At 38.5% G+C, this 27,806-nt stretch overlaps 1 protein-coding gene across 2 annotated transcripts in view; it reads left to right on the top strand.

Annotated features, from left to right (window-relative positions):
* Positions 1–27,806, top strand: part of MCCC1 (methylcrotonoyl-CoA carboxylase 1 (alpha)) — a 59,426-nt gene that overhangs the window by 19,257 nt on the left and 12,363 nt on the right. Inside the window, exons 6-15 of one of the 2 annotated variants that reach the window (XM_010855643.1) lie at positions 3,302–3,423; positions 3,864–4,011; positions 4,100–4,221; positions 7,997–8,108; positions 11,212–11,293; positions 13,022–13,149; positions 15,966–16,149; positions 19,293–19,402; positions 20,848–21,064; positions 23,566–23,652. In XM_010855643.1, the coding sequence (XP_010853945.1) occupies positions 3,302–3,423; positions 3,864–4,011; positions 4,100–4,221; positions 7,997–8,108; positions 11,212–11,293; positions 13,022–13,149; positions 15,966–16,149; positions 19,293–19,402; positions 20,848–21,064; positions 23,566–23,652 (1,312 nt within the window). The remainder of the gene's footprint in view (positions 1–3,301; positions 3,424–3,863; positions 4,012–4,099; positions 4,222–7,996; positions 8,109–11,211; positions 11,294–13,021; positions 13,150–15,965; positions 16,150–19,292; positions 19,403–20,847; positions 21,065–23,565; positions 23,653–27,806) is intronic. The other variant, XM_010855644.1, reaches the window with a different exon arrangement.

Here is a 27,806-nt window from a genome sequence, read left to right as displayed (position 1 = left end):
ATAGTCCATGGGGTTGCAAAGAGTCAGACACGACTGAGCGACTTACTTACTTTTTTGTAAGTATATTATTATTTAGTGAAAAGCTTTTGCCAGGCCTCACCCATCCCCTTGGTTACCTGGATTAGCTCCTAAACACGAATGTTTTGTGAAAGTGCTCCAGTTTCTTTTAATGTGCCACCAGGAATAAATAACTTTATTAGAGACATTTCAAAATCATACACACACAAAAAAAGAATTTGAGGATTATGAATTGTCTGCTCCACCGTGGAAAGCAGACACATCTCAGTTTTGCTGAAGACAGAGCCAATAATAACAACAACAACTTTGTATCTATGCATATGCTTGAACAAGCACAGCGCAGAATAGACACTAACTGTAAACATGGAAGGAATTATTTTGGCAGAGATTTAAGGGTAGGAGATGATACCAGTTTTCTGTCTTTTGTGTTAAAGGTGTCTTATTACCAAAGGATGAACAGTCTAAAAAGACTTGCAATCCTGTGTCGCACCAGGGTGAATCGGCAGCTAAACGCTTGCCTGATGTTCAGGAAATTAGCCCACTGGTAGTGGTAGCATTGTTAGATTTCCTTTTTAATCCATTCAAATGCTCGAGGATACTGTGGTTTGTATATCTTAGTGTTCACCCTAAATGAAATTAGTTAAATTCCTTGAGGCCATTCCCATAATGTGTTTGAACATTATTGTTTGCAAAGAGACAGCTGCTTTTCTTCTTAGTTACAAAGAGAGAGTATTTATCTAGTTAATCAGGGTTCTGTTGAATTAGGTAGGTAGTTCCAAAAGAAGGGAAGCTAGCAGCAAACACAGAAAATGAAATTAAGGAAGCAGTTGTATTTGCAATAACATCAATGAAAATCAAATACTTAGTAAAAAAGTTTAAGACCTATCTACTGAAAACTATGAAACATTTCTGAGAAAAATTAAAGACCTATACATGCATGTTTATAATAGCATTAATCATAACAGCCAAAAACTGAGAAAAATCCAAATTAATAAAAAACAGAATGTGTGGGCTTCCCTGGTAGCTCAGTGGTAAAGAATCTGCCTGCCAGTATAGGAGACACAGGTTCAATCCCTGGTCAAGAAGATCCCACATGCTGGGAAGCAGCTACGCCTGTGTTCCAGAGCCTGGCAGCCGAAACTACTGAGCACGTGGCCACGACTACTGAAGCCCATGTGCCTAGAGCCTGTGCTCAGCAACAAGAGAAACCACTGCAGTGAGAAGTCTGTGCACCGCAACTAGAGAGTAGCCCCTGCTCACCACGAGAGACAAGCCCAGGCAGCAGCGAAGACTCAGTGCAGCCAAAAATTAAATAAAAATAAATAAAATTATTTTTTTAATGTGATATAGCCATATAGTCTGTAAACAAAAGTGGTATATATATCCATGTTGTGGTATGCACCAGTACTCTTTATTTTTCTTTTTGCTGGTGAACCACAGAAAATTATACTAAGTTTAAGCCAGACATATAAAATTGTAGACTATATGGTTCCATTATATGAGTCTTCTAAAAGAGGTAAAATTATATAGAAAGAAAGCAAGTCAGTGGTTGCCTGGTTCTATGAGCAAGGATTCATCATTTATGCAAATTGGCATATAGGAATTCTGGTAGAAGTGTCCTAAAGCTGGGGTATAGTCACAGTCCAGTGACAGCACAGTTACATAAATGTGCTTGATTCATCAGACTGTCAATGGATGTTTCATATTGTAAATTCTACCTTTAAAAAAGCTGTTAAAAAATCAGATAGGACTGGCATGTAGACCTGTTTTACTTTGCCTAACATAAATAATATTTGACATTTCATATAAAATGACTAAAATTGAACTTTGGTTTAAAAGGAACAAAACTCTGAGCTGACATCAAAATGTGATTATTTGTATTCAGTATCTAGCATATTGCTATGTGCTGTTACTAAGATGTGGGTTTTTCTAGTCACAGGAGTTTCCCAGACGTCTAAAGCTTACCCCTTTTATTTTGAAAGGTTCTTTGGACTGTTTTGAAATAGGGTTGGATAAGCTTTTTTCTTTTCACATTCTCTTGGTTATAATTATATGTACTTAATTATTATTTTAAAAGGACAGAAATGCCCTCAGGACTATTGAAGTTGGAGAGTTGCCTTACTCCTTGCTAAACCACATAAGCCTGTTCCACTTTTTACTCTCCTCTCTTTTGTCCCTTTTCACTGTCAGCATGTTTCTCTTAGAAATCTTGCTGTCATTCAGTTACTGATTTTCCTCTTCTGTGGGATAAGACAGTCAAGTACATTTCTTAAAACTCTGAGTAAGTTGCAAGTGATTAGGTTAAAATCTAAGAGGGTCCTTTTTCACTGAAGTATATACAGACTTTAATACTGTTTGACTATATGACTTTTTGTTTGATTCTTAGCTTTTTTTCTGGAAAGGCAGCATCAGCAGATAGTGACCTGAAGCTAAATGAGTTAGTATTGTGTAAGGGTGCTCTTTGCAACTTTTGGGCACACGGTTTCGGTTCTAGGTCAGCTTTGTAGAGAGAGCAAACCGCCCCTCACCTGCCTTACCACCCTGAAGTTCTTTACTCCTAACTGCAAATATTCCGTGACATTTCGTATATACCTGAAAGAATTTAAAGCAGGATACTTGTATACTAACGTTCATAGCAGCATTATTCACAGAAACCAAAAGGTGAAAGCAGTCCTCATGTCTATCAACAGATGCGTGGATGAATAAAATGTAGACTATAACTGCAGTGGGCCATTATGCAGCCATAGAAAGGAATGATATTCTAATACTTGAAAATAGCATGCTAAATAAAATAAGCCAGAGACAGACAGACAAATATTGTTTGATTCCCTTTTATCAGGTACAGGAAAGATGGAAAATAAAATAGAGGTTATCAGGGAATGGGAAATTATTATTTAATAGGTATAGAATTTGGGGGTTGATGGATGATGGTGATGGTTGCACAACATTGTGAGTGTACTTAATGCCACTGACTATATACTGAAAGTGGTTAAAATGGTAAATTTGATATATTACCACAATAAAAAGAAATATTGGTTTTTCTGTTTCAGGTAAGGCTTCAGAACTTTAGTATGAAAATTCAATTGTAAGTCAAATATGCTTCAATTAAAAAATATATTAGAAAAATAAAGTTCAGATGTCTCTTTGGAAACATATTCTGATAGAGACCATATGTACCTATCAACAGCATAGGGAGAGGCCTCCCCAGAGGGAGATGCCATCACCCGTATCACAGTCTGCCAGGGAAGCACTAAAAGCTTATCTATTCATTTCTCCCTTCTAGGCTATCCATCCAGGATATGGCTTTCTCTCAGAAAACATGGAATTTGCCGAACTGTGTAAGCAAGAAGGAATTATTTTTGTAGGTCCTCCTTCATCAGCAATTAGAGACATGGGTATAAAGAGGTATGAGTTTATATCTTTTAAATACGGCCATAAGAAGGTTAATTGAAATGGTTTATTTTACCTACAATAGACCTAGGTAATAGGTTAATATATCTTTACGTCATCATAGGCATAACTTATGTATATGCCACTACAATGCATTACAGAAAATATTCAAGTATCAAGTATAATAATTTTTGTTGGTAATCAATATGTTGATCAGTTTTTGGGGATTAAAAAACAGGATGGAATGAACTACCATATGAAAACTGGATTGAGAAAACTAGTAGGTATTTTAACAATTGTATTAATATTAGTTGTCTCAGACTATAGTCCTTTCTTTCCTATAAAGTGTTTTCTTTTTAAAGTTCCATTGTATTTTATAGACTCAGCGGTATTTGTGTTTTTCTTGTATGAAATAATCCATAGCTTTGGAGCATATTGATTTTTTTATTCTAAAGCACATCCAAATCCATCATGGCTGCTGCTGGAGTGCCTGTGGTGGAGGGTTATCACGGGGAGGACCAGTCAGACCAATGCCTGAAAGAGCACGCTAGGACAATCGGTTACCCCGTCATGATTAAAGCCGTCCGTGGCGGAGGAGGAAAAGTAAGGTTGTGCGTGCTTGTATTTTCTGTTTTGGACTAGTCTAAGTTGTTTTACTTATGCTGTAGACATAACTATCTTTCCATCTTAGGGTATGAGGATCGTTAGATCTGAAAAAGAATTTCAAGAGCAGTTAGAATCAGCACGGAGAGAAGCTAAGAAGTCTTTCAATGATGATGCCATGCTGATTGAGAAGTTTGTGGACACACCAAGGTAGCTTCAGCTCTTTTATTCTGACTCAAATTTTAAAATTAAGTTAGAAATGCAAGCACATTATGTAAAATAGAAAGTTCCAAGAGTACATGAGTACATTAAGTTCCTCAGTCCCACTCGACCTATATTAAGGTATGCATTCCTCCAGGCATTTTCTACATGAATAGAAACATTTATACATAGACACACAGAATACAAGATACATACAGAAGAACAGTAAATAGAACCTTAGTAATATATGCTAGTATTATATGGTAGACATCTTTCTCTGTCAGTAAATGTAGATATACCTCATTATTTTTATTGGATGTTTATTGGTTCCATGATAAAGATGTAGCATTAATTCATTCATTGCATTTCTTGTTGATGGAATTTAGTCTTTTCAAAGTAAAATTCTTGTAAGAAGTTAAGCTTTATATTACAGAACTCTGTAAGCATGATCTGAGATGTTCAGAAAATGGAAATAGTTACCCAACTTGAATTGTAATTATAAGTGATATGTTAACAAATAATCCTAATAGCTTGCCCTTATTTTGCACTTAACCATGTGCCAGAGTTTAAGTATTTTACATATACTAAGTAGTAATCTTAGTATATTTCTAAGACTCTTTGCAACCCTGTGGATGTCCATGGGGATTCTCCAGGCAAGAATACTGGAGTGGGTTGCCATTCCCTTTTCCAGAGGATCTTCCCAAGCCAGGGTTCGAACCTGGGTCTCCTGCATTGCAGGCGGATCCTTTACCACTGAGCCACCATGGAAACAAGTAGTAATCTTGCTGTCCTTCCATTTGTAATCTAATTCCTGCAACAGTCCCATTAGATAGGCCCTGTTCTCTTTTTTTCAGGTGAATATACTGAGCAGCAGAGTGGTCAGCTGAATTGCCTGAGGTCTCCCAGTTAGGAATTGGTGAAGCTGAGATTTGAACCCAGGCAATTTGACTCTGGAATTCACACTCGCAGTGACCACACTAAACTGCTTCTCTGGGCACCACTATAGCAAATACCATGTGCATTTCTAATTTATTTTATTAGAAATTTTATTTTCATATGTATTGCTTAAAATAAGATACTGATTGTAAAAGCTTCTTGTTTCATAGATTTTGTGTTAAATATATAGACACACACATATATAAACCTGTAAGTCAAAAGTGACTTTATCAAGAATAATTCATTTTGTAACAATAACCAGAGAGAGATTTACCTTGAAGATGATGAGCTAAAGCTTCAGTCCCATCTCTTGTATGGGCATCTTTGAAGATTCTATACCTATTTTTTGTACTTTTCTTAAAGTGGGCTCCCAAATTGTTTTTGTTTCAAGCCTTACAAAATTTAGAATTGTCCCTGAACATGGCACAGTAAATTAAATTCATTTAGAATGTGGCAGTTTAAAAAAAGTCAGTCTCAAAATATTTTCTTCATGATAGGCATCAGGAAAAGTAATATGAATACATTACAAACTTGAAAAATACAAGAGATGGAAAACAAAATCATTATAAGTATTAGCATTTCTACATATTTGTCTTCTGTATTTTCTAGTAATAACATTTCAATATCATGATAATCACACTATTTTGTATTCTGCTAAATAATTATCTGTTGAATTAAGGGAGGGCCAGAAGAATGTGGTGCCAATAACTGAGAAAAGTAGAAATCAAAATGTATTATATATCTGATTAGAACTATTGAGCTTTTATTTGAAAGGTTGGGATACGTAACAGTCTTCAAAGTGTACTATTTTATCTAAAAACAAAATCAGACTCCTTTCTCACTTTATATTCAGTATATATTCTAGATGGATTAAAAGTATAAATAGGAAAATAAAAACTTTAGAACTCTTAGAAAATATCAAGGCATTCCTACTAGAAACCAGCTACATCGTGTATCTAGCCAGACCCCGGCAATGCCTGAATTGGAGTGACTGGGATTTAATGCACTTCCTGGTTCTCAGACACGGTGTTCCAGAATCTCTGCGTTAGATAAAACAACACAGAAAACGATCATCAGAAAAAGGGAAGTAACAAGGGTGATTTGACAACTGTAGGAATCCTAACAGAACATAGATCCTCAGAGGGAAGAGCCAAGGGAAAATGTTTCCAATTTCTGAAAAGTCAGAAAAGAGCTGTTCTGTGCTCTTGGTGTGGCCTCAAGTGTTCCTTTCAGAACTTGGAGTTCCTGCTCTAGTGTCTCCTTTCCTGGAACAGCTGAAGGATAAGGGGGCGTCAGTGGATGTGGTAAAGTCAGGGACTTGGATCTCTATAATGAAAGGAAGAATACTAGGGGGAAAATAGAATCTCTTGGGCTTTTGATTCTTAATTAACCTCACAGATGAGTTTATTCAAAATAAGGATAGCAAGAATGAGTTTGGTGTTGGTAGCTTACGAGTAAATAAAAACAGGAAAGATCAAGGAGGCAAATCCAAAAGGAAGAAATCAGCTCCTATTATTTTGTCAAGAGAATATGTTGGACAAATTGGGACATTTTTAAATAGAACATTCAGTAGAAGTGATACATCAAGGAAAAAAATATCTTCCAAGTTGTTTAATGAAGTGTTTCATGAAGTGAACAAAAAGGAACAGAAATGAGCCATTGTGCTGCAATAGGACATCGTAAGACTTTCTGGATTTTTAAAAAATTTCTTGTATGTTTGATACTTTTTATTCTAAAAGCTCAACCGAGGGCTTCCCTGGTGGCTCAGTGGTAAAGAATTCAATTGCCAGTACAGGAGACGCAGGTTTGATCCTTGAATTGGAAAGATCCCCTGGAGTAGGAAATGCGTACCCACTCCAGTATTCTTGCCTGGGAAATCTCATGGACAGAAGAGCTTGGCAGGCTGGAAGAGAGTGAGACACAATTTAGCAACTAAATAATGAAAATTCAACTGAAAAATAATTTCTGTATTACAGTGGTGAATGTGTGAGATGAACTACAGTGTGAATGTATCAAAATCAATCTCCTGGGAAGGATGCTTTCATGTTCACCAAATGGTCTGGGTTACCCTTCTTTTTTTTTAAATGTTAGGTGCATTTACTCTTAATGTGATTTCTGATAATTTTACTATGTTACACTCAACATTCAGAGAAGGCGATGGCACCCCACTCCAGTACTCTTGCCTGGAAAATCCCACGGACGGAGGGGCCTGGTAGGCTGCAGTCCATGGGGTTGCTGAGAGTCGGATACGACTGAGCGACTTCACGTTCACTTTTCACTTTCATGCATTGGAGAAGGAATGGCAACCCACTCCAGTGTTCTTGCCTGGAGAATCCCAGGGACGGGGGAGCCTGGTGGGCTGCCGTCTACGGGGTCGCGCAGAGTTGGACACGGCTGAAGCGACTTAGCAGCAGCAGCAACACTCAACATTAAAGTGCCTTTTTTTGTTTTTTGATTTAATATTAATATGTTCCAAAAAACTAATGATCCATGTAAATTTATTCCCTAACTTTTCTATGAATAAGCCTTTGTAATTTTCAGTCTGCCTTAGTTTAAAATCTGACTATAAGAGTTGCTTTTTAAAAATCCTCCAATCATTAAGAAAAATGTTGTCACTGACTTTTTGAGAATACATGACATGTGGCTATAATTTGTAATTTTGATATAGTCAGATTTATCAGTCTTTCCCTTGTCAGCTTGTATTTGCTACTTGCTCCTACTGTGAGGTCATAGATATGGTCTCCAGTGTTTTCTGAGTTTTCTTATTTCTCACTCATTCCATGTATATAATTTTTTTTCTTGAATGTTTAACCTACAAATGGAGACTTTTCATTGGGTTTTTAAATAGGCATGTAGAAGTGCAGGTGTTTGGTGACCACCATGGCAATGCCGTGTACTTGTTTGAAAGAGACTGTAGTGTACAGAGAAGACATCAGAAGATCATTGAAGAGGCCCCAGGGGTAAGGATCTTGTAAAGAAATTTGTCAGCTTTTCTATATTGTAAACCCCAGACTTTGATGTCAGAAATCTGTGAAGCTTGTGTCTCCCCCAAAGTGCTGCTGAACAGCCACTCTCCAGTAGTAGTAATCTGATTTCACTGTGGTGCTGGGGGTGAGGAGCAGATTGGTGTTCAGAGGGCACACTAGGACTTGGATCCTTCTGGATAGTGTCTAGAAAAGCTGCTCTGATCCACTTTGGACCTGACTTACAGTGAACAGCTACTGTTTCCATGCAGATTTTAAATTGTAATTAACTAGCATGTTTGACAGAGAAGTCAATGGCACCCCACTCCAGTATTCTTGCCTGGAAAATCCCATGGATGGAGGAGCCTGGTAGGCTGCAGTCCATGAGGTCGCTAAGAGTCGGACACGACTGAGCGACTTCCCTTTGACTTTTCACTTTCACGCATTGGAGAAGGAAATGGCAACCCACTCCAGTGTTCTTGCCTGGAGAATCCCAGGGATGGGGGAGCCTGGTGGGCTGTCGTCTGTGGGGCGCACAGAGTCAGACACGGCTGAAGCGACTTAGCAGCAGCAGCAGCAGCATGTTTGAGGAATGGAACGGTCTTGTTAATTGAATGTATTCTTTCTGAAGAAGACTCCTTAACTGCTACTTCAGATGTTCCTAAATACACTAATGGTATTCCCAACTTAAAGGTTTTATTGTATAGGAGAGCTATTTGCTCTTATTTGGCAACTTTGCCCCTTTAGAATTGTTTTCATCTCTTTGAGACCACCTCTTGATTGGCTCAGCTTGTTTTCTGGATCATGGCCTACTCCTAGAATTACCTATTTTGGGATTTACATTTCTTTGCAACCTACTACTGCTATAGGCCTCTTTTGTGTCCAAAGTTATATATGAGTTTTTTAAAATACGTATTTCTAAAAGATCATGGATCTAAAGTTTCTGGCTAATCAGTTTGTTATTCTCATACTATATTCAGACTTTAATTTCTGTTGCAGAATATATTGTACTGTTTCAAGTTGTTCAGTCACTAAGTCATGTCTGACTCTTTGAGACCCTATGAACTGCTGCACACCAGGCTTCCCTGTCCTTTACTATCTTCCAGAGTTTGCTCAAACTCATGTCCTTTTGAGTCGGTGATGCCATCCAACCACTTCATCCTCTGTCATCTCCTTCTCCTCTGGCCTTTAATTTTTCCCATCATCAGGGTCTTTTCCAGTGAGTCCACTCTTTGTATCAGGTGGCTGAAGTATTGGAGCTTCAGCTTCAGCATCAGTCCTTCCAATGAATATTCAGGGTTGGTTTCCTTTAGGATTGACTGGTTTGATCTTCTTGCAGTCCAAGGGACTCTCAAGAGTCTTCTCCAGCGTCACAATTTGAAAGCATCAATTCTTTGGCACTTAGCCTTCTTTATGGTCCAAATTTCACATCCTTACATGACTACTAGAAAAACCATAGTTTTGGCTATATGGACCTTTGTCAGCCAAGTAACATCTCTGCTTTTTAATATGCTAAGTTTGTCCTTTCCTTCCAAGGAGCAAGCGTCTTTTAATTTCATGGCTGCAGTCACCGTCTGCAGTGATTTTAGAGCCCCCCAAAATAAGATCTGTCACGGCTTCCACTTTTCCCCTTTTATTTGCCATGAAGTGATGGGACTTGATGCCATGATCTTAGTTTTTTGAATGTTGAGTTTTAAGTCAGCTTTTTCACTTTCCTCTTTCACCCTTATCAAAAAGCTCTTTAGTTCTTCTTCATTTTCTGCTGTTAGAGTGATATCATCTGCAAGTCTGAGATTGTTAATATTTCTCCTGATAATCTTGATTCCAGTTTGTGATTCATCCAGCCTGGCATTTCACACAATGTAGTCTGCATATAAATTAAGTAAACAGGGTGACAATATACAGCCTTGATGTACTCCTTTCCCAATTTGGAACCAGTCTGTTGTTCCATGTCTGGTTCTAACTGTTGCTTCTTTACCTTCATACACATTGCTCAGGAGGCAGGTAAGGTGGTCTGGTATTCCCATCTATTGAAGAATTTTCCACAGTTTGTTGTGATCCATACAGTCAAAGGCTTTAGAGTAATCAATGAAGCAGAAGTAGATGTTTTTCTGGAATTCTCTTGCTTTTTCTATTACTCAGTGAATGTTGGCAATTTGATCTCTGGTTCCTCTACCTATTCTAAATCCAACTTGTACATCTGGAAGTTCTCAGTTCACGTACTGCTGAAGCCTAGCTGAAGGATTTTGAGCATAACCTTATTAGCATATGAAATGAGCACTACTGTCTGAAGTAAATGTCAACAATTTCAATAATGCTTATTTTCAAGCAGTGATTGCATAAATAAAAATCTGTTGAGCACCACTGAACAATGTTAAAAAGTTTTGCCTACTTTTGATATACATTTCTTTTTATGAACCTTTTTTTTTTTTGGCTGTGCCATGCAGGATCTCAGTTCCCCAACCAGGGATTGAACCCATACCTCCTGAAGTGGAAGTGCAGAGTCTTAACCACAGACTACCAGGGAAGTCCTTGAACATTTCTTATTAACTTGCAATCTCAAGGTTTACCTGTATTCCAAAGTAATTTTGGGGCATATGACCCATATTGTTTTATTTATCTTGAAACAAAAAGAGATTGTTCAAAGTTTTAGCATTGATACAAGTAATTTTAAGTGAACACATGGTCATGAAGGTTATTTTGGTGAATTCCCTGGTGGTCTAGTAGTTAGGACTTTGCACTTTCACTTCCATGGGCCCAGGTTCTATCTCTGATCAGAGAGCTAAGATCGCACAAGTCAAAAAGCACAGCCAAAAAGAAAAGATGGTTATTCTGTAGGTACTAAGTAATATCTGCAATTCATAGAAATTACTAATAGAATACTTTGGTATACAGACAGTTGAACTGTGGTATAAGACAGTATTTCATGATGAAATAGATATTTATCCTTATTTTCTCTTTAATGTAGTATTAAATACTACATTAATACTTTAATGTAGTATTAATGTTACATTAATACTTTAATGTAACATTAATCTTAATGGAAACCTCTAGTAGAACGAAGTACTAATGGAAATTTATTTCAAATATTTTTTCATAGCCTGGTATTAAACCTGAAGTAAGAAAAAAGCTTGGAGAAGCTGCAGTCAGAGCTGCTAAAGCTGTAAATTATGTTGGTGCAGGTATGTTAAGATTTGCTTCTAATAGAGGGGGAGGAAAAATTATTTGTGTTTTGAAAGGCAAATGAAATATATAGTTTTTAAATCACTGACTTTCAAACTTTTGACTATATCCACATTAAGAAATACATTTTACATTTGGATCCAGTATGTGAATGTAAATGTTGGTTTATATACATGTATATTTGGGGGAAAAATCATTTAAACAGTACTTAGCCTAATTATATGTAATGCTATTTGATATTTTCTACCCTATTTTAAAATAAAATCATTAAAATGAAATTATTGCATTTTTTAAAATTAGTAAACTTTAGTTTTTTTAGAGCAGTTTTAGGTTCAGAGAAAAATTGAGCAGCAAGTTCAGAGAGTTCCCATGCCCCCTGTCCCCCTACACACACAGCCTCCTCCTCTAGCAATATCCTGCACCAGAACAGTGCTTTTGTTACAACTAATGAACCTGCGTATACACATCTTTATCACCCAGGGGCCCATAGTTTACAGTTTGGGTTCACTCTTGATGTACATTCTGTGACTTTGGAGAAATAGATAATGACTTGCATCCCACATTTATCCACCATTGTAGCGTCTTACAGAATAGTTTCAGTGCCCTAAATAGACTCTTCAGTCTTCCCTGTCTCCAGTCCCTGACAATCACTGATTGTTTTATTGCCTACATAGTTTTGTCTTTTCCAGAATGAATCATACAGTACATAGCCTTTCCACATTGTTCAGATTGGCTTCTTTCACTTAGTGATATGTATTTAAGTTTCCTCCATATGTTTTCATGGCTTGATAGCTCATTTCTGAATTATAAATAAAGCTACTATAAACAGTTATGTACAGGGTTTTGTGTGAACATAGTTTCAGTTCATCTGGGCAAAGACTAAGAAGTATGATTGCTAGATCACAGGGTAAGAATATGTTTGATTTTGTAAGAAACTACCAAACTGTTCAAAAGTGGCTGTGCCATGTTGCATTTACACCAGCTTGTGTGAGAGTGTCTGTTGCCCTGCATCCGTACCAGCATTTGGTGGTGTCAGTGTTCCAGGCTATGGCCATTCTGATAGGTGTGTATCTCAGTGTTTTAATTTGCATTTCCCTGATACTGTATGTGACAAGTTGGGAAGAACTGACGTTTTGATAATGTTGAGTCTTCCTACCCATGAACATTTCTCCATTTATTTAGTTCTTCTCAATAAATGTTTTAAATGTTTAAAATAATAAAACAAAGGAAAATTTCTATTAAAAAAAAAATAAGACATTAACATAATGTTTATTTACTGAGTAATCTCCCAGTGGGTCACTAGAAGGAGGACTTTTTTAAAGACACTTCCAAAGCCCACAGTGAAGAAAAAAAAAATGTTATGTTTTTCTCCACGAAGTTAGAGAGAGATGGGATGTCAGAGTGTGAGGTTTCTAGGGACTTGGTACACAGGAGTAGTAATGGTCCAGTCATGTTCTCACTGCTATGACAGCTGAGACTGATTCATAACTTGGGCTTGCCATTTGCTCAAAACCCCAAATATACTTTTCTATTGTTAAATTTCATGTGGCTCCCTAGTTTTGAGAATCATTTGCTGCTGGAAAGTGTGAGATGTTTTCTTCATGAAAAGCAAACTGTTTACCATTCAATGAAGGTAGCCATAAAATTTGATATGATCTTTTGTGAAAGATTTTGATTCCTATTGACTAAATGCTGTTGAAATGTGAGCACTGTATTTTATATTTTAGGAACCGTGGAGTTTATCATGGACTCAAAGCACAATTTCTACTTTATGGAGATGAATACAAGGCTGCAAGTGGAACATCCTGTCACCGAGATGATCACAGGAACTGACTTGGTGGAATGGCAACTTAGGGTGGGAGTATTTTTTCTGTTAAAGATCAGTGTTGAGAATGTGTTCCTTTCTGGACTCTTAAAAGAAGGTGTCACTTTGGATAAGGGTTCAATTCTTTGTGGTTGTCATAAGTATAGGAAAATGGGAAGATAATGGTGATGTTACATTTGATGCACTTTATGGACTCATATTTCTAATGTCACTTACCATCCTTCCCCCTTAGACCTGGGGCAGCCAACAGGTAAGCTGCTGTCACTGAGGCTTGCTTGTGACCACATTGTCTCAACACAAAGCCTTGTCTTCTACCTGAAGCCACATTATTCAGGACCAGGCTGTTATTAGAGTTTAGAGGCAGGATAGATGCTTGCCAAGGTGAAATAAGCTAAGGAAGAGTTGAGAATGAAGAGCTAAAGGAACAGTTCAGATTTATAGAGTGGTCTCTGTGCAAGTTCTGACACACTATTGATGGCCCATAAAAGGATGAGTGTGGCCATTTAGAATAAATGTCTAAAAAATGTCAAAGCACTTTGACATTGCTATGACACATCTACTGTATTCTACTGAACTATTACATCTATGGCTTCTCCTCACAGGCCTAAATCAGAGTTTTACAAAGCTTATTGCTTCAAATATTAATGATAATAACTTAGACTGTTTTGTTCTCTTTATTAAAAACAGTAGATTTTTACAGTCTATTTTTTAATATAATAATGTTTTTAAGTAGTATGAATGTTCTTAATCTCTGTAGAGTTATTTGTTCTCTATATATCCTGAATCTAGATTATTTTTTCAGTGTTGTGATGCTAAAGTTTTGATTATTTTGATAATTTTATCTTTGCAAAATTTCTGTGGACAATAATATAACATTCCTTTTGCTGGTTATTTGGGGATGATTGGTGGTTTTAATTGAGCCATAAGATTCTTCTGGCCTCTGTAGCCTTAGGAGCTACACATCAGGCTAGTAAGTGTTAGGACGTGCCAGGAAAACTGTGCTGGGTTTAGAAACTTTTGGAAAGAGTGCTTATGTTTTCAGAATTCAAGGAAAATAATTTTTCTTGAGTAGTAACCAGGAGAGTTCAGGATTTTTAAATCATGAAGGAGTAAGTGTTTCTAAGAATGAAGGAAAAGAAAGCTTTTGGATATGAGGGGGAACCAGCAGGCCTTTATTTCTGCAAGTCGAGAAACTGTAAGAGCTCTAGAAAGAGAAATAGGCTTTCATTATCTGGGGAAGGTTTCTAGAGCTTAGGGATGCCACTGGACCTTATTTATGCTGTTCAAGACACTTGGGAACCTGGCTTCCAAGCAGAGGTAAAACAGTGGGTCTTACCATGTGCTGAATCAAGAGTTCAAGCTCCAGGACCTCTCTCTCGAGTCACTAGCTTCCTGGAGTGCGTGTGCAGTGATGTGAGCACCCTGGCTGCAGGCTCAGATGGTTAGCAGTGTTAGGAGAGGCTGGTGAAATGTCCAAGGTCCAAGGGATTCCAAAGAGTCAATGTCTAAGCCTGAGTGAACTCAGATGGTATAGATTTCCAAGTATTCAGAAACATGGTTGGGCCAGTCTCTTCTGGGTCCAGATAGAAGCCAACTTCAGAGGGAAACAGATAAAGATAAGTCAGGTTGAAATTGAACTATATAGTCAGAAATAAAATCACATCTTAGAATATGAACATATAGTCGTTCTTTTCCTTTTTTATGCTAAAACAAATAGAATTCCGTACCAAAATATTACAGAGAATTTTATTATAAAGGATAGGAATGAAAAAATAAAAGCTAACACTTACCGAGTATTTACTGTATGCCAGGCATTGTTCTCTGATGCATTAAGAGGTTACAGAAACTTACCCAGAATTGAGTATGCCTGAAACAGAAAAAGTATAGAGACAGAATTTGAACCCAGGCAGTAGGGCTGCAAAGTCTCTGATTCCAAACACTGTGCCTTAAAGGCATGCAGTTTAGTCCATTTTCCTTTCATTTTCACTGTTGTAGTTCCTGATTTTTCTTATTTACAAATTTTGAGAGATGAAACCTTTGCTTGTTTTATACTTACCTATCTAATGCAGTGTGCTGCTGAGTTACTAGAGTTTTTCCCAATATCTTTTGCCATTTCAGTTTGTCATTTTCTCATCTTGGAGGAAAATACAAGGGTAGAGTGAAGAGTGACAGTGTGCCCTCCAGTAGCCTTTTCCAAATTATTCTAGTTGAAGAGAGAGATTTGGTGTATCGGTATATAAGAGCCAAAATAATAATAATTAGAGTAATGATTAACAATGCTGATTATCCTGTTTATAATCTGGTGTCCTGCAATATATATAAATAACAAAATTTAAAAACATCGTGTTCCCCTGCCTGTTTTGCTTGATCACTTGGTGGTGAAGATGACAAAGATGACAAATGCCATACTTTAGCCATAGCTGTGAATATAGTCCTGAACACCAACTAACAATTTACTATAAGAAAAGATTGACATGGTAACTGAGTGCTAATATTTTAAGTGAAAACTGAGACTATCTTGCCAGTAAGAAATTTTAGTTTCCATTATATTGATAAAGCACTGATACTGATATTTATAACTTAGTCATCAGTTTGCCTGTTTTCTCTATTTTAAAATTGTAGAGATTTATTGTAATTAATGCAATATTTCCAGGCTGCATCTGTTTTTTAATCTATTTTTGCTTTTGCCTAATACCCAAGTGGGTGGACAAAATGAGAGTTTTTAATTGGCTTCATTATAAAGTCCAAATGTACATTTTATGTAGAAAAAGGCAAGACCATTTATACAGTCTCATAGCTGCTATCAGGTGGATTTTCATAATAAGCACATACTCTTCTTTTACCAGATTGCAGCAGGAGAGAAGATTCCTTTGAGCCAGGAAGAAATAACTCTGCGGGGCCATGCCTTTGAAGCTAGAATATATGCAGAAGATCCTAACAATAACTTCATGCCGGGGGCCGGACCACTAGTGCATCTCTCCACCCCTCGAGCAGACCTTACCACTAGGATTGAAACTGGAGTACGGCAAGGTAAAGTGAAATTAAAGGACAAAGTCTCGGTGGTTAAATTTTTTGGTACATTGTTGGTTTTGGATAGGGTCTTTTTTCCTGTGTCTTGTGGATATATCTAGGTTTTCAAAATAAAGGATTTCTTTGATTTCTCAGTAATCTTTTCCTTTGGAATAGTCACTTTTAAGGAATAACTAGTATTGGGGCTTCCCTGGTGGTCCAGTGGCTAAGACTTTAAGCTCCCAATGCAGGGGGCTGGGGTTCGATCCCTGGTTGGGGAACTAAATCCTGCATACCGCAACTAAGACCCGTTGCAGCCGATTATGAAGAATAAAATTAAAAATAAAACAGATGGCTAAACATTTATTTTTTTTAAAAAAGAAGAACTAGTATTTTTAAGCAGTACTGCAGTCTTTTTTGAAATGCAGCAGCACTTAGTCAAACCTCAGCAACAAATATTTTCTGGTATTGTTTATATTTTTATTTTGCCTAGTTCCAAATACAATTTAAGGGGACTGGTATCTGCCCAGCCCAAGGCACTCTGCCTTCAAGGTACTAAAAGTCAAACTGAAAAATTAATAAACTTAGTGCAAGCTAAGCAGTAATTTTAAAAAGTTAAAAAATAACAATGCAAAAGCTAGTATAGTTCACATATGATTAATAACCACGGTCATAACAGTTATTTAGCACTTACTATGTACAGGTACTGTTCTAGGGGTTTTTCCTCCAGGGGCTCCTTTACTACCCTATGATCACCTCCATTTTCCAGATGGGGAAACAAGGGCGCAGAGAAGTGACTTCTCCAAGGTCACCATTGGAGCCAAGATGTAGACGCGGGCATTCTGGCTCCAGGTCTATGATCTGAGCCACCACCATCTATTGCCACCTTAACTTAGTTGCCAGAGAAGTTATACAGATGGTGAGTGATAAAATATAGAAATTCTCAGGAATAGCAGGTTATGTTAGGCTGGTGTAATCGGGACATGTTTCTAAGAGGAAGTCTGGAGTGAATTTGAATAGACAGATTTAAAAGCACACAGAAAAGTGAAGAGAAGAGGATTTAACAAAAGGTGTATTTGAAGAACTGAGAGAATATGTGGCTGGAGAAAAGGATTCAGGGTGGTGAGTAATTGGAGATATGGAATAAGAGCAAATCGTATAGGGTCTAGAAAGCTAAAACGAGGAATTAGGACTTCTAAACAATAAATTGCAGGTGATACCACTCTAATGGCAGAAAGTGTAGAGGAACTAAAGAGCCTCTTGATGAGGATGAAAACAGAGAATGAAAAAAATGGCTTAAAACTCAACATTCAAAAAACAATCAAAAAACTTTCAAACATTCAAAAAACAACAACTCAAAAACTCAACATTCAAAAAACAAAGATCATGGCATCTGGTCCCATCACTTTATGGCAAATAGATGGGGGAAAAAATGGAAACAGTGGCAGATTTTGTTTTGGGGGGCTCCAAAATCACTGTAGATGGTGACTGTAGCCATGAAATTAAAAGATGTTTGCTCTTTGGAAGAAAAGCTATTACAAATCTAGACAGCATATTAAAAAGCAGAGACATCACTTTTCTGACAAAAGTCCATATTAGTCAAAGCTGTGGTTTTTCCAGTATTCATGTATGGATGTCAGATTTGGACCGTAAAGAAGGCTGAATACCGAAGAATTGATGCTTTCAAATTGTGGTGGAGAAGACCCTCGAGAGTCCTTTGGACAGCGAGGAGATCAAACCAATCAATCCTAAAGGAAATCAACCCTTAATATTCATTGGAAGGACTGATGCTGAAGCTGTAATACTTTGGGTACCTAATGTGAGGAGCCAACTCATTGGAAAAGACCGTGATACTGGGAAAGATTGAGGGCAGGAGGAGAAAGGGGTGTCAGATGATGAGATTGTTGGATGACATCACCAACTCAGTGGACATGAGTGTGAGCAAACTCCAGGAGATAGTGAAGGACAGGGAAGCCTGGCATGCTGCAGTCCATGCGGTTGCAGAGTCAGAATGACTCAGTGACTGAACAATAACTACAACAATAAACTGGCAGCATTTTGAGAGCTCTGGATAACCTACAGCAAGTTTGGTAGTCAGTAAATTTTTTAGCGTATCAGTGAAACTTCATAGAGAGAAGAGGGGACTTGCAATAGGAAAGAAAAGGAATTTAAGGCAAGCAAAGCTTGCAGTATAGTTTAATAAAAGTGCTCAAAGGATAACAGATATAATTCTCAGAGAGACTCCCTGATTTATCCTGGCCCTGGGAAGGATAATTAGTACAGGAAGCTTTCCCCAACCTTCTTTTGTGTCCCCTTGTGTATTCCTTGGGATTCCCCCTTTATATCATCTCATGATGATCTTTTGCCCCTTGTCTAATTTCTCCATTAGACTAGGAATCGTACAAGAGGGACTAGGTCTTCTACGTTATATTTGCAGGACTTTGCTCAAGCTGAGGCCTAGAAGGTGTTCGGTATGTGTTGGTGGATGGATGGATGGGTGGATAAGGGAGTGTAATCTAACCTCTTAATTGTGTAGATGAAGACTCTGAGGTTCAGAGGGGTCAAGTGATCTGCCAAAATCACAAAAACATCTTTGAACAATATTCTTTGTAATATACCTCATCTTTTTTACTTGAACCATTTCTAACCAGTGAGATGTGCATAGTTCAGTTTCTTGGTCGCTGAGACTCTGACACAGCTGCTATTTATTAGCTCTGCCAGGTATGGCAATTTGGCACTTGATTGTCATTCCTCCCAGCAACCATATAGGATAGAGGAATTATTTTCTTTATTTTTCTGATGAGGAAACTGAGGGGGTGGAGGCAAGGAAACAAGGACAGAAGTGATTGTGATATGAGGGTTTTCACTGACTTCCAAAACAAGAAGGAAAAAGAAGATTCAGAAGAAGTTAGGATGGGGCAAGCCAGCCTATGTGTCGTTGGATGACTCTTTTGGGGCATGGTGCTCTTGATAGCCATACCCTCCTTCAACTTCTGTTTTTAAATCCCTTTGAGCCTCAGTTCCTCGTGAATAAAGTGGTGGTACTGATATCTGTCGTGAGAATAAAGTGTGAAATGTACAGAAAGCCCCAGGAGAATGTCTTGCTTGTCATATTTTCTCTCTTTTAAGTTATAACTTTAGTTTCTGTGGTTTTTCAACTTCAGGAGATGAAGTTTCAATGCATTATGACCCCATGATTGCAAAGCTGGTTGTGTGGGCTGCTGATCGCCAGGCAGCCTTGACGAAACTTAAGTACAGCCTTCGACAGTACAATGTGAGTGAGCTGGAGCCGTGTTAGTGACCGTGATGATCTCTGGATCTCTACAGCCAAGCGTGTCCATTACGACTGGTCGACCTTTGTCCTTGTCAACTTATTTCTACCAATTTCCCATATGTCACAACACAATTATTTCACATGGGAGTATTTCCCATGGGTCAGAATAGAGTTTGAAGACTTCCTGATTTCAGCTAGAAAGGAAAGATTGCAGGACTAAAACTATTAGCATCAGCGTTAACCTCAGTGGGATCCGATGTGAAATTTCTGTTCAACCTGTGGATGAGGCCAGCAACACAAGTGTGGCCAATCCTCTGATGTTATTTTCTGCCAAGGAAAATAATTATGTTCAGTTTTATCCATTTGAAAGAGTTTGTTGCTTTTCTGTAGCTATAAATTTCCTTGCTGCAGTAAGCCCCATACCATGCTGATTTAGTGTCACAGAAGGATTTCTTATTAACCCATGATATTCAGGTGACTGTATTTCATGAATTTGATCAAACCTCCGATTTCTGTGGCTCCACCCACACCGGCCTCCTTGTGACTCCTTTGACACACCCAGCATGGAGCCACATGTTCCCTTTCTCCCTCCAGAATTTTCTTGCCCCATGTGATTCCCTCCTCACTGCCCTCTGCCCAGCTCACCATGATCCTTAGAGTCCTTCCCAGGCCTCCCCACAGGACCTTTTGCTGCTGTCTGTTCCTTTAGCCAGCCTTATTTTTTTTTCATATCATCTGACATTATAGTAGATATTTATAGACATTGTTATTTGTCCCTTGATGTAAGCTTTGTGATGGCAAGGACTTTGTTTTGTTCCTCACTGTGTCCCAGTACTGGGGTCAGAGCCTGGCACCTAAAAGGCTCTCAGTAAATGGCTATTAAATAAATGTATGAATGAGAAAATGAATGAATGAACCTGAGAGCTCAGACAGCCGGTTTTGTCCTAGATCCCATTTATTGGGTGGATTTGGGTTAATTCTATACCTTTTCTTATTTTTATATCAGTGTGTACAAGTTGAATTTTAATGTTCAGAGGAAGCTCTTTTCAGGTCGTATAATCCCACCCCCCCGCTGTGTAGCAGTCCTATTCTGTCTGCAGTTTTCCTCGTTCATGGGAGTGTTCTGAGAAGCAAGTCTTCAGTATCTTGCACATAAATCTCATTTCAGTTTCTTAATGTTTACTTGCTTTCCTAACTTGAGTCAATTAAACATCTCCACACCACCTTCCCAACACCATTTCCTACATCCTGTTTATCATAGTAAATTAATATAATGTGAAGTGCAAATGCATAATAATGGTGAAATGAATTTGTTTTGTTTTTCCTGAGAGTTAGTCATGGTCGAAAATACTTAGTAGAAAGAAAGAGCTGATGCCATAGAAATGTTTTCCTGAGTATGTTGTTTTCCCCACTCACTGGGGACATGGACATTTTTTCCTCCCTAGATTGTTGGACTGCACACCAACATTGACTTCCTCCTTAGCCTGTCTAGCCACCCGGAATTTGAAGCTGGGAACGTGCACACTGATTTCATCCCTCAACACCGCAAAGAACTGTTGCCCGACCGGAAGACCACAGCCAAGGAGTTTTTATGTCACGCAGCTCTGGCCCTCATCCTCAAGGAGAAAGCTGTGTCTGATGTCTTCAAAATTCAGACACAAGGTATGGAATATTTTTCTATTTCTTCTGCTTTGCAAAATTTTATGAATATCATTGAACATGCTTTTTTTTTTTTTGGCCATGCTGCATAGCTAATGGGATCTCAATTCTCCAGCCAGGGATTGAACCCAGGCCACAGCAGTGAAGGTCCAGAACCCTAACCACTAGACAACCAGAAACTCCCAGTTTTCTTTTTTTTATTGCCACTCCTGCCTCCCTTTTCTTCCTTCAGTAACTGACACCATCCTCTGCTAAAGTGTTTCTTAGTATCAAGTAAAGAGCTTTACGTAATATTCATGCACCCAACAGCATGCTTTAACCCATTCAGTGTAACTTAACCCATCACTTAAACAACATAGAGATGGACTTATTTTCAAGAAAACACCAATTCTCCCCACATCTCATGCTGATATGCCTTACAACTTCTTTTTGTTTTGTTTTTTCTAATTCACTTTTTATTTCCTTCCAACTTCTTTTATTCACCACTCCCTGCTTTGTTGTATCCTGCATACCGGCAGCAGCTTTCTTGGTCCTAGAGACAAGACAGTGCTGGAGATGCTCAGATTCCCTTAAGTTACCCATAATTTATTGTTGAGTTATTCTTCTGCTCTCTCTTTTTAAAAAATATTTATTTATTTATTTGGCTGAGTCAGGTTTTCATTGTGGCACATGGGCTCTTTTGTTGTGGTGCACGGACTCTCTAGTTGTGGCACACAGGCTCCAGAGCCTGTGGGCTCAGCAGTTGCTGCAACTGGGCCTAGTTGCTCTGCGACGTGTGGGATCTTTGTTCCCTGACTAGGGATCAAACTTGAGTATCTTGCATTGCAAGGCAGATTCTGAACCACTAGACCACCAGGGAAGTCCCCTTCCTCTCTTTTTCTATTCTGAGATCAAATTTCTGACTAGCTAGATACCTAGGTATTTCATCATATCATAGAATCTGAGTATGCCATAGAATCTGGGACTATGACAGAGATTCATCCTGGCTGCCATATGTATGCATCCCTGCCTCAGCATTCCCACTGAGTTGTTGCCCAGCATCTTCCTAACACCTCAGGAAGCTGGAAATTCATGATGAAAATTCATTAGTCAATTGCAGTTTCAGTCAATTCTCCATTAAGAAGTTCTTCCCACTTGGTTGAACAAAATCTGAGCTCTCCCACATTTGCTCCATAATATTTCCTCAGGCTACTTCTGATCTTTGAAGCAAACAGGAAAAAAAAAACCCTGAATCCATTTATCCCTTCGTTATTATTAGGATTATTATATTATTATAGGATCCTATTATTGGGATCTTTTTCTAGATTCATTCAAGAAAGTGATATTAAGGGCTCCCCCCAGGCGCTTCCCTGGTGGCTCAGGCAGTAAAGCATCTGTCTACAATGTGGGAGACCTGGGTTCGTACCCTGGGTCAGGAAGATCCCCTGGAGAAGGAAATGGCAATCCACTCCAGTACTATTGCCTGGAAAATCCCATGGACAGAGGAGCCTGGTAGGCTACAGTCCATGGGGTTGCAAAGAGTCGGACACGACTGAGCAACTTCACTTTCACTTCGGTGGCTGAGCGGTAAAGAACCTGCCTGCCAATTCAGGAGACACAGGTTCAACCCTTGGTCCAAGAAGATCCCACATGCTGTGAAACAGCTAAGCCTGTGCACCACAGCTATTGAGCCTGTGCTCTGGAGTCTGGGAGCCGCAGCTACTGAGCCCATGTGTTGCCACTACTGAAGCCCCTGCAGCCTAGAGCCCTGTGCTCCACAAGAGGAGCCACTGCGGTGAGAAGCCCGCCCACCGCAACTAGACAAGAACAGCCCTCACAGCAGTAAAGACCCAGCGCAGCCATACGTGAATTAATAAGTAACATTTTAAGTTATATTGAAAGCTTAAAACATATAGCTACATTTGGAGATTTGTGCTCTGTCCTCATTTTGTCCTTTTACATTAAATAAACGCATCTACCTGTACCCCATCTGGTATTCCTCAGCCTGGACTTAGCTTTTTTGGAATGGAGTGTCCTCTTACTCTCACTTTCCTTTTTAAATTAAAATTTATAAGCAGCCCAGAGAGGAGTTTCAGAATAAATTGCTTCAATTTAGCTACTCCATAGCTCCTGGAAATTGTCTAACAGAGGGTGAACACACAAGTCTCTAGAGGAAGACCAGTAACAGAGAAGAGCGGAAGAGGCCAGGTGAAAGAAAACTAGTGAGTAGTGAGGATCCGGGCGACCTAGAATGCATTTGCCCTGTCAGAATTGTGACCACTGTGCAGTTTATGCTGCCAGAGGTGGAAAGTTGAGGTGGTAAATATTCTGATTTTTCAAGAAAAACTGGGATTTTTTTCATGTAAAATTTCCTGAGATGTGAATAAAAGTGTCTAAATTTAAAGCATTGCATAGAATAAAGAAAACATATTTGAGCTGTCAGTATAGGACCTCTGTTTTATGTTTTCTTTTGTTAGTAGGCTTGATGTTCATAAATTTGTTGTTGAATTTTAAATTTTATCTAGATCAATACTCTCCTTTTGCATCCAGCAGTGGAAGAAGACTGAATATCTGTTACTCTAGAAACATGACTCTTAGGGATGGTAAAAACAGTAAGTAATGTTTTATTAAAAAAGAAATGTGCTTCATAGAAATAGATCACATTTACTGAAAAAAAAAAGAATTCAGCCTGGCCATGATCAATTACATTTTTTAAGATCCTTAGCCTAAACATTAGAAGGAAGCATGCCAAAATAATAGAATTGGCTCTGGGTGGTAGAGTTAATGATATTTATTTTTCTTTTTCACACTTGTTTTATATTTGGTAAATATTTTAAAAATAGGTCCTAAAACATACATAGGAAAATGAAATATATACAAAACATTAGTGAGATTAGCATTGGATGCTAGGATTTGAGGCACTTTTTTCCCTCCTCTTCTTTGTACTTTCATGGCTCTGCCATTTTTTTCTGTGAGTCTGTATGACTTCTAAAGAAGAAAATAACCAAACTTCTCCAGGGGAGGAGGATTGCCCACCCCACTGCTCACCAGGCAGCATTAACGAGGGGGAGTCACTGTTAGACCCGCTTATTGCTGATGAAACTGAGATAGGGGAGGAGCAGTTACTCAAGGCTATTAAGTAGCAGAACCAAGACTGACACCCAGTCTTTCTGGCCTTGCCCCCTGTGCTGTTTCCACCACTTTTCCAGTAGAAAATTGATTTTTGATTGCCAACTAATTGATGGGCCCGGTATGGGGCCTGATTTATTGTAACTGAAGTCTGAAAGAGATGACACTTAAGCCAGAAGATGGTTTGTAAACTTATGGCTTGAACAGTGTTCCAGAGGAACCAGAATCCTATGACAACAACTGGCTGTATTTCTTTTGTTGCAGGACAGTTTACCTGGGAAGTCAGAGGGGTGCAGAGCCAGAGCTGGGAGGGATGGATAACCTTGAATGTGAGGTTCATTGAACTGTGGGAGCTCCATTGTCAGAATGTGCCTACCAAGTATAACAGAGATCATCACAGCACCCTCCTCCCTGGACAGAGTAGGATTTTCTTTACCTCAACTCTGGGTAGATACCAGTCACTCATTAATAAGTAGCTCTTTAGGCATTTTTTCATTCTGAACCTAGATGGTCATTGCCCTATTTGCATTGAGTACATGGAAAGAACATTTGCAAAGATCCCTTATAAAGCAGCCTTCTGTGAGTGGTTAACCTATCCATTTTATGCTGTTGTAGTTATTTCATCCTAAAAAACAGCAAAATCTGGGAGTATCTTGCTCTAGACTCCTCTGTGCTGAACACAGGTATCAGCAGCAAAGTTTCAGTGGCCTCTTCAACCTGAATTAAACAGAAAAATCACATGTATGATTATAATTCATAGGAGCCAATGGTATTACTTGGTGTGAATTTTTACTAAGCAGTATTTTGAATTATGTTGCATTTCAATTTTAAAATAAATATATAATTGAGAAATCAATATAAATGATGTTCACTACATCTTTTTTGTAGTATTTTTCAATGATAATCCAGGTCTGAATATAACAGCTTTCAGAAATATTATGTTGAGTCTCTCATATATGCTAATCAGTAGTGACCATGGTTGAATAAGAGAGTGCTCCAAACAGGAAGTCTAAGGGCCCAAAATCATTTGTGAATCTAAAGGAGAACCAACTCCTGATGATCTCAGTAAAAACAACCCAGCATTTTATATATTTAAAGCTTGAAAAATAATCTTCCTTTGTTATAGCCATGTTTCACAGAACCCTGCCCTACCCTCAATAACAGTAGCTAAGATTTATTGAGTGTTTGATATATATCAGGCCCTTTGTTAAGCACTTTCCATGGATTATTTCATTTGCATTTTCAGAATAGGCCATTGAGGTCAGTGTTATTATTAGCGTCAACTTTATAAATTGGGAACCAAAGCTTAGAGAGATTAATAGTTTTCTTGAAGTCATACTAAAAGTAATTGGTAGAGCCAGAATTTGAACCCACTGTCTAGGGAACATGTGCTTATCTAACACTGCACCATGCTAAATGTATATACCTTATATAAACATATAAGAGGATATTAAACACATATCAAATTTACAAGAGGATATTTAAGGTTCTCTTGTGGGGGTTAAGTATCTAGAGGAGAGAGGAACAAATTCAGTTACTCTATAATGTATAAAATAGTTTTCCCGGCAGTGTCTTTACTATGATTCTTTTGGCATTCCTGTCAGTTAAACACTTTTCGTATCTTATAAATTAAAAGTAAACTGATCTGGTGTAATTGAATATATTTTCTCTTAAGAAAGTGTAAAGATATTGATAAGATATAGGGAGGAAAAGTTTTATTCATTCATACACTCAGTACAAAGTTTTTGAAAACACAAAATATTCTGAGTAATGTGAAGAAGTAAAAAAAGATGTTAAGACGTTTACCATTTGGCAAAGGAGAAGTTATATATGTTGACAATATGGATGGTGTAGGGCTTAATAATGCAGGCCCAGGAGTCAGATTCTATGGGTTGAATTCTGCTCCCCTCTTGTCTATGACCCTTGGAAAGTCACACTCTCTAAGCATCTCGTGTCCTCAGCTATAAGTGGAGATACTCATGGCAGTTGCTTCCTTGGGTTGTTGTGTATATTAAATGAAACAATACATATAAAGCATTTTAGCTTGTTGAATGACCTAGAGCAAGCAGTCAACAGTAGCTATCATCATCAAAATCATTATTATTAAATTATCTCCTCGTTACTATGGAAAGAGCAAAGTAGACATGTATGTCACATGTTAATTTTTAAAAACTGGTTGCTGAACAATGTGTATAGCAATATGTTATTTTTATAAAAGAAAAATATAAGTTTATGCATTCAAAAAGGTCTAAAAGGATTCACACATTAAAGTGTTTAATAATACATCTGGGCAATAAAGGGGACTTTCACTTTTTATATACCTCAGTATTTAACTTTTGTGAATATTTTTTGCAATTATTAAAAACAACTGATAAAGAGAAAAATCACTGTCATTTAAAATTGGATGAGGGGAGAATCATAATGGCACTTTATATGCAGAAGTCTAAATGTTCACAGGAGAGAGGATTTGTTCCACCTAAACAGACTCTTCCCAAGGACAGTGAGTGAGTATGATGTGAATGATGGATGGAGTCTCAGGTGGTGTGGCTGGGGACCAGCAAAGTGGGAAGGAGGCGCATTAGCAAAGAGGCACAATTGTGGAGAAGGCCAGAGGCACGTGTGGAGAATATGAATGGTGCAGTTTCCCATTTGTTTGTAACGCAGGGCTATATAGAAGGATGGTGGGCAACAGGACTGGGAGTTTGGTGCCTTCCATACCAAGCCAAGTACTTTGAGTTTTGGGGGGCCATGCTGGGCCGCATCAGCTGGAATGGTTGAGACAGGAAGCAGGAAATTTAGGGAGGCCCTCTTAAGTCAGCCAGGCCAGAAGCCATGGGCCTGAACCAGAGTAGAGTGATGGGAATGGACAGGAAGAAATGTAGAGCACAGGTCTTCAGGGGCAAGAACTTGGCAGCTTTGTGGTGGCTATTGGAGGTGAAAAGCAAAGGATGGAGGATAAGGCCAGAATGACAAGTTATAAACCTGGATGATGAGAAAAACAGTGTCAGTCATGGAGTTGACAGGTCAGGAGGGAAGGCAGGTGGAAGGGGAGATGATTTGTTGGCCCCATTAGGTTTATTTTAAGATGCCAGTGGAGGATCCTGCTGGGAATGACTAACCAGAGTTTTGGAGCAGGAAGGTCAGGCTGGAAACAGACTTGAGCTAGGAGCCTCAGAGTGCTGGTTAATGTGTCAGGTGTAGGTGAAATGACTTTGGTCTGCATGCTCTTCCACAAAATTTCCATCTCCTAGGGTAGTCTTTAGGGTGCAGTTGATGGGGTCGCTAGGAGTTCGACACGACTAAGCGACTTCACTTTCACTTTTCACTGTCATGCATTGGAGAAGGAAAGGGCAACCCACTCCAGTGTTCTTGCCTGGAGAATCCCAGGGACGGGGGAACCTGGTGGGCTGCCGTCTCTGGGGTTGCACAGAGTCGGACACGACTGAAGCGACTTAGCAGCAGCAGCAGCAGCATAGTGTTTAACCTATTCTCTAGTCACATAATGATATAAGTATATTTTGCATTATATTTGTATAGTCTGATACAGTTTATAAAGTGCTTTCACATTCATTTAATCATTTACATTTTCATACCCAGTTAATGGGTCAGAATGGATCAGAAAAGCAGGATTTTATTT

Source organism: Bison bison, unplaced genomic scaffold (assembly GCF_000754665.1).
Source record: "Bison bison bison isolate TAMUID 2011002044 unplaced genomic scaffold, Bison_UMD1.0 scf7180017864367, whole genome shotgun sequence".
NCBI lineage: Eukaryota > Metazoa > Chordata > Mammalia > Artiodactyla > Bovidae > Bison > Bison bison.
The sequence above is the reverse complement of the archived record's forward strand: the minus strand, read 5'-3'. Positions and strand labels throughout refer to the sequence as shown.